Genomic DNA, 7,497 nt, shown 5'->3' with positions numbered 1-7,497 from the left:
GGGGGGGGGGGGTTTATTTTATTTTATTTTTCTTTTAGAGCAAGTGTGTTAGCTTCTGCTCTGGATTTACAAGTAGAAGTCCTTCCTGCTCCGTGCGGTTAACTGTGGCTCACAGTTGGGGCCCCTCAGTTTGCTCCAGAGTAAAAGGGAATCACTTCAAGAGCACCAGAGGGCTCAGAAGGCATCCTAGCCGACCACTTGGAGTTAGGCTTTCTCATGGCCATTCTTCTTTGCTGTCGGTGGCATTTAGGAGCTTAATGTTAATATTAATAGGCACCTGAAGTTCCTTCATGAGCTGTGGGCGAGCCTGAACTCTAGTGTTATAAACCTTCCTAAATAGTATTGGCTCCTAACTGAGTGCGCTTTCCCTGTTTTATCGGCTACGAGACAGTTTCTGCCGAATCAACCAACGTTGAGGGATGTGGTGGAGAGAATAATATTACAGGACCAACATAAGGGGCCTGCAAGAAGTTCTCTTTTGACCTGCTATAGCAAAATGGCAAGAGACAAAGGGGGAGGGGAGAGAGAGAGAGAGAGAGAGAGAGAGAGAGAGAGAGAGAGAGAGAGAGAGAGAGAGAGAGGGAGACGGAGAGCCTCATAGGGGTCAACAGATGAAATCAGTGTAATAGGTTTCAAGGGATGTCTTATATTGGCTACAGATGAAATGAAGTTTTAAAAACCAGGTTAACAGTTGGTTATGCATGGAAATAAGCAGTAGTTATGACACAGGAAAATATTAACGCATTCTAGAAATATTACTGTAAAGTGAACACGCTAGGGTTTCCAGAGGCAAATCCGTGGTGAGCGTGTACTTAGCTGTGTACCTCGCAGTCAGTTTTCTCCGCGTGGGAGAGGCTATTTCTATACTAGCAACAAGTACCGGAGACTCTGATGCACGGTATTGGGTACTTAAATAAGACCCCTGAGTACTTATTTAGAAGCACACCTCAGTGTATAAGCCTGTGGATTCCCACTGAGGGTGAAAACCCTCAAAAATGGCCTGTGGTCCATGCCTACACTTGGTCCAAAGGCAAAGAAGAATTTTCTAGTCCTTTATTTAAGACCACATCCCTTCTTAACGAAGAGGTCAATCTCTCTGTGACATTTTCAGGCAGCTCTGGGGGCTGGTGTTAAGGCCCCTCTACTGCCACCCCGGCTTCCTGGGCGCTGGCCACGCAGCCTGGGGCAGGGATGGCCCATGGCTCTGAGATGGGGTGGCCCCCTGGGCGACAGACTGGCCCACGGATGCCTCCCTGACGGCTTGCCTCTCCTGCGGCGGCAGGAGGACGGAAGACAGCTCTCTCCGTCTGTGTGGGAGCAGAGGAAGTTTCTCCACCTCGCGTCCAGACGTGCTCAGGATCAAAGGGAGAGCATCTCCAGCAGAAGGAGTGGGGCACCCGCAGGGCAGGAGAAGAAAAGGCAGGAAGGCCTCTTCCGGAAGCCGCGTGTCACCCTCTCTGCCTTCTACTGTTTCTCATGGAGCAGGACGCTTCCCGAGTGCTTAAGAGTGTGGTGATGTCCATAATGGAAAAACTTTGATAACCTATCAAACCAGAGTGTGAGAAGAGATTTTTCCAATTCTGGAATGCTAAATCCATACTTAGTGATTTCCACGAGAGATCGAGGGAGTATATGTTTCCCCTAATGATGAGATATTCCCTCAGACGTCAAGCTAAGCTCTCCACCAACCGGTAGGAATTGCCTGTTCCTTCTACCAAAAGGAACATCAACGATGATGGAAAGCAACACCATAACATGGAAGTGAGTTTAACAGGAGATGAGTTAGGACAGGGTCTGGTGGCAGGATATGGGCACAGACGAGTGAAAGACAGATCAAAATTAATCCCATGTCTTTGCGCTTATTTCTAGTTCACCAGCAACCCCGAACTTACCCTCAATTTCACAAACTACCTGTCATCCTTAAAAGAACCGGCCTGCCTCTACGTTCAGATTCTCCGCTGTTTCTTCTACCCCCTGGTATGTACCCTCCCCAGGGAGCCCAGGCGGGGGCTGTCTTTCCTGTGCTCAGTCACTCAGTAAATGCTATTGAGGGTCCCGTGTCCCAGGTACAGGGGAGAATACAGTCATTTCCCCCAACATGTACAGGACGGTGCTTTGAGAGAAACAGTAAAAACCATCAGGCAGAACGAGAACAGTCCTAACAGAAAGACCAGGATACTGAACTGCCAGTGGAGAGAAAAGAACAGAACGTCTGTGTGTAAAGTAGAGGCGTGAAAACTGTGTGCAGAAGGGTGTGCTCGGGCCCCCAGACTCACCTGTTGGTTGACACCTGCTGTGTCAGAAGGTCATGAAAATACCAGTTACACCATGTGCTTAGTAAAGGGAGGGTCACCAGAAAAGACAACTTAAAAAAATCACATGCAATTAGTCTGTTAAAATGTTTAATAAATGCATAAAAAGGAAGAAATATATAAAAAGCAAAAGGTCATCACAAAATCAAATCGGAATACAATCACCAGAGGCAATTAGCATTAAATACATCAACATAATCTACAAACGTTTCACTCAGAGGACGCAGCAAAATCGCTGCCAACACAGGGGCACACCATTCTGATTTATCTCTCGCCTGGTTAAAGACAGCGGAGGAGTGAGGCCACAGGAGGACACAGCAAAGCGCTGGGAGCCGATCAGTAATGGACCCCCAACTGATCAGGGGAATGATACATCAGAAGGAATTCCTGTAGGAAATCTCAAAAAGTGTTTGTTTGGGTGCAGAAACACATATACCCAGCATACAGGGATCTTTCTCTAGAAAGACGTCTGGCCAAATCTCTTGGCAAACTGATGTATCGAGTGGCTGGGCCGTGGCCACGTAGATTCACGTTAGCTGAGATCCATGTTAGTGCATCGCTGCATCGTGAGTGGACACACTCTCGGCTGAAATGAGCGAGTGCAACTCCACCGGCCCCCGACTTCAGGGCTAGACTCACACGGGGTGGGGCACCCTGCTCAGACACTGCCTGCCATGTCCTTCCTGTCGCCTCCAACTGTCACCCTCCCTGGGGGATTACAGAATACATCTCTAACATTAGGGTGCCATGTTAACGGTGAGGAGTTAAGTTACCGTAGAACTAAAATGTGATCAATGAAATTGAAATGCAGTGGAAGAAAAGGCAGGAAACAGAACATTGTGATTAACTTGCAAGACTGCTTATACCCCAGGGCACTGAATGACAGCAAGCTTTCTTCTCCCACACAATCAAGATTAGAGGCAGGGAAGTCATGCTGCAAGCTGATGACAGATGGATGCTGAGAGCAGCAGGTTGTAAATGCAGCTCTGACTGTAGTCACCAGAGGAAAACAGGTATAACCACCAGTACAGAAACTTGCTGTAAAACACCTGTAGGAAAGTAGACTGATGCGGAGGACGGCGATACAGGCCTGTCCCCTTGCATCCCTACTGGGGGGTGTCCGGGTGTCACATCACTGCGGCCACCCTGGCTATTGTCCAAGCTAACGGGTCACGATGTTGCTGTTAAGCAAGCCTGAGGGTACAGCGCTGGCCCCGGAGCGGCGGGTCTGACGGGTGGGTAGGTGGAGCAGCTTAGGGGACCCCCTCCACCCACTAAAACTGACCAAACGCAGTGGCATCTCCGTCCTGACCACCCGCCCATTCCTCACAGGGCCCCAGGTTCCAGGGACTTGCAAACCTGCTTCTTAAAGGCAACAACTCCGCCCTTGTTTCTTCCTGCCACAAAGGCGCGTGGTCTCGTGAACGCACTTTTCATTTACGGCTCTCTCGAAAGAATATGCCGCCTCAAGGAATTTGTGAGCGCTCTGCTCGAATGTCAACTCCCGGCCGCACAGGGGGTGGGTGTGTTGGTGCATTCTCAGGGCAGGGGGCGCTGCCGCTGCTCACCCAGGGGCCACCCCACGTGCCCTCGGAGGAGGGGGGCAGGCGACAAACAGCCCCTGTTCCGGGAGCCAAGGGCTCCCATCAGTTTCACACGCTTCAATCCAAAGGACCTTTCTAGCACCTAATACAAGGAGGGCTCTCCTGATTTATAAACAGAGCAAAGCAAAAATAAGATCAAAACCAAAAAGTAAGCCCACACCAATAAATACCGCAGGCTTCTAGGCCATTGCGGGTGTGTCACTGGGTGTAGAGTGTATTATGCTTACACCTCCAGTGTTGTTGATAAGTGAACAGAGAATCCACAGTAAGATAGGTGAGCTGAGTAAGACTGCCAGTAAGGCCCACTGCATATTTTCAGCAAAGACACTCGACAGGAATGTATCCCTAGCCTGTGTTTGCAATAAGCAACTACGGATATGATTTTGCATTCGAACTCTAACGGATTTCTTTGGCATCAGAGAGCGAGGCTGCTCATTCGAAAATCTTCTTTACTCAACATCCAGCAGTGAACAGAACTGATACTTCAAAAGTTCTAAATCAATTATTTAAACATTGTTTTTATGTTTAAAAATCCTGTGAAAATGTTTTTGATTTCTCTGAATCCTTGATGACCTAGCAAGACTAGTTGGTGAAGTGGATGCCTACTTCTGAGGCTGGGATCTTTGCTTTGAAAATGTTGAAGAATATCAGACTTGATGCAGTCAAGGTTGTACTTTTACATAAAGGAAGAAAAACACGTATGTCTAACATATATTCATTTTGAGATGAGGTCACAACAATTGACATAAACGCTTTCACGATTTTATTTTAACTTAACCCATTACCACCGAAATGAAGCTTGTTTTGTAATATATGCTATATCCAGGTGCTTCATCTCTTCTGCACAGTTTAAATCTATTTTTCCTGTTTTTTTCCTGACGCTGCATGCATACGGGGTGCTTTGCATAATAGCAAGACTTGATTAGGCAGTCAGGGTCTGGTGTGGTTTGATAGCTGTGCTTGATAAAGCATCTCGGATGGAAATCAGCATTAGAAATAGGTCAGAGGACCCACATTTCAGGGTGAGGGAAGACTGCCCCAAAGTGCAGGACACTGAAGAAACCAATCAGAAAATGAATTCTATAAGCACAAAAGGTACATGGAGTTATTCACAGGAAGTCCTGCCAAGTGTCACGTGACAGATCTCAGCTCCCAGCAGGTCCCCGAAAGCTCAACGCTCCTTTAACACCACACAGAAGGTGCAGCCGACATCTGTGTTTATCTCCAACCATTTCAGGATCGTCACTAATTTTAAGAACTGTATTTAGAGACTAAAGCAAATTCGAGAAACTCCTGAACTCCCAGTGCCCCAGTGTTGATGATGTTATAGGACCACGATGAAAGGCCCTCTGCTCCACACTCGACTCAGAGCCCCTTACAACTCCCCAAAGGCCTTTCAGAATAAGCACAGGGCACAGCCAGAAGCAAAGCTGCATCTTAGGTGTTTTGTGAGCACACCCAATAAACCAGGGGCTTTTTTGAAAAACCTCACTCCTTCCAAAATCACCCAGCTATCCAACACTCTAAAATTCAGGTGCCGCGCATGCGATGTATTTGCTATCGGAATGCCACTTGGGGATTAGCTTTTCATTGAAGCATCAGCCATAGATGATCTATTCACAATCTAGTCCAGAAGCCACTTTCACAAACCGGACCACAATAGGAGCAATTTTCTCCTGTGACACATTTTTATCTACAGAACGTTTAAATAATGAAACTTCACAAATTCTACATTCAAATGAATGGAATAACAAACTAATACAGCTTTGATTCATAGACGCACTCATTTAATCCCTCACACTCATTTATTTCCCTAAACAACTCAGACAAAAGAGAACGTCTGCTCAAGGCGAATTTAAATTTCGAGTTTGTTCCAAAGTCCTCAATCACATCATTGTTGCAAAGCAACACGAAGCTAGCGGCACTGAGTCCAGGAAAACGTTGGCAATAGCCCAGTGTGGAGCCCCGAGGCGGGGGCAGCAGAAGCCACGTCAGCCCTAAAGCCCCCAAGCATAAGACACAAAAGACCACAGTGTCCACGTCCACACCACCCTGGAGATGTGAATGCAGAACGTTCTCCGTTCCTGGACCACATCCTGACCGCGTCCCTGGTGAGCAGGGGAGAGAGGGTGGAAAAATCGAAAGCAGTGACCCAGGCCCCTCCCAGGAACCCGTAACCGTCTCCAGCAAGGACAACACGTTTCCCCAGACAGCACGGAGGCTGTACTCTCTCTAACGGCTGAGTTCACCTGCGGATTCCCTTCCTTTTCCGCTTACACCACCTGGGAGGCACGACCTGCATGCGCCTCTACTCCTCAGAGCTCACCTTGCCCGAGCCCCGCTTGGGTGCACCCCTGTCCGCGCCAAAGAAGCGGCCGAGGGAGTCGAGGATGCCCGTGTCCCTGTGTCTGGGGAGGAAGCCGTGCCTGGCGTGGTCCATGGTGCTCGCCGAGGCCAGGTACTTCGATCTCTGGGAGGGTCTCTTCTGAGCCGCCATCACATCCAGGCCCTCGGGAGCAGCTGCGCTGTCTTCTTGGATGGTCTGGAGCTCGTCTGACTCTGAGGGCCGGTCTTTGAAGGTGTTGTCCTCCCTCCCTGGGGCATCTCGGGAAAAGAGGCGGATCAAATGGGGGCGGCCCCCTGGGTCAGCTGGGTTGGCATCCGGCCAGGCATTCTTTGGGCCCGCTGTGCGCTTGGAGTCTGTCACCGCTGTGTCCTGCAAGGGGGTCCCATTGTTCTGGTCCACATCTGCAAACAACAGTGAGATATGAATACGGCTGTGCAAAGCGGGGCACGGACAATGCTGCTTTCTTCCCGGGCTGGGGAACCGGCCGTCTCCTATCAAATCCACAGGGTGCGCAGGCGCCAGGAGCTCCATGCGGCCCCGGACTGCCTTGGGCAGAGCCCATCCGGCCCGAGCATCCTGGTGGCGGCTCTGTGTCTCAGAGGCCCTGGGAATTGTCTCAGGTGCTCCAGATCCGGCACTGGGCCTTCCCGAGCAAACAGGGCCAGGCACACCATCTCCCCTAGGTGCTGCCATGCCTGCCCTGGGGGGCTCCAGGGTTGCAGGTGCCTTGATGGCACGTTTATCATCTAAAAGGCTACTGGTGCCTAAGCAAAGCGTGTTGGGAGCACTTATTTGACAAAAGGTATTTTTAGCATTCTTGCTAAAAGTGGAACTGCCCACACCTTTTGCAATTCATGCCTTAAAGAAATGGGGCATTTAGAATTCTTTAGTACACAGAGTCCACAAGAGGCCTCTTGCATGAGAGAGAGCTGCTTGTTCAGGACATTTTGGTTTGGCTTCTCCTCTGTAAGCAGCAGCAATCAGAAAGTTTTAAGTGGAAACGGGGTAGTTCACGTGGCACACCATCCTCCCTTAGCTTTTTACAAAAAATACACAGTATTTCTCTCGAGAATGACAATACCTCCATCTTGCTCTGTTACCACGGGTGGGTATAAATCAACGTCATGTAGTTAGGTTCTTCTCCAAAGTTTATTACTTACCTACGGCAAATGTGGCTTTACTCACACTATCCATCCATCAAACTGCCCAGAAATCTATGTACTAGCATTTACCA

General features: G+C 49.1%; 1 protein-coding gene across 2 annotated transcripts in view; it reads right to left on the bottom strand.

Annotated features, from left to right (window-relative positions):
- MBP (myelin basic protein) overlaps positions 1-6,526 on the bottom strand; it is a 36,860-nt gene extending 30,334 nt beyond the window's left edge. The window contains exon 1 of one of the 2 annotated variants that reach the window (XM_007449665.1): positions 6,243-6,526. In XM_007449665.1, the coding sequence (XP_007449727.1) occupies positions 6,243-6,413 (171 nt within the window). In that variant the 5' untranslated portion in view covers positions 6,414-6,526. The remainder of the gene's footprint in view (positions 1-6,242) is intronic. The other variant, XM_007449664.1, reaches the window with a different exon arrangement.
- Positions 6,527-7,497: the final 971 nt, after the last annotated feature.

Source organism: Lipotes vexillifer, unplaced genomic scaffold (genome assembly GCF_000442215.2).
Source record: "Lipotes vexillifer unplaced genomic scaffold, Lipotes_vexillifer_v1.1 scaffold196, whole genome shotgun sequence".
Lineage (NCBI taxonomy): Eukaryota > Metazoa > Chordata > Mammalia > Artiodactyla > Lipotidae > Lipotes > Lipotes vexillifer.
Note: the sequence above shows the minus strand (reverse complement) of the source record. Positions and strands in the feature narration are given on the sequence as shown.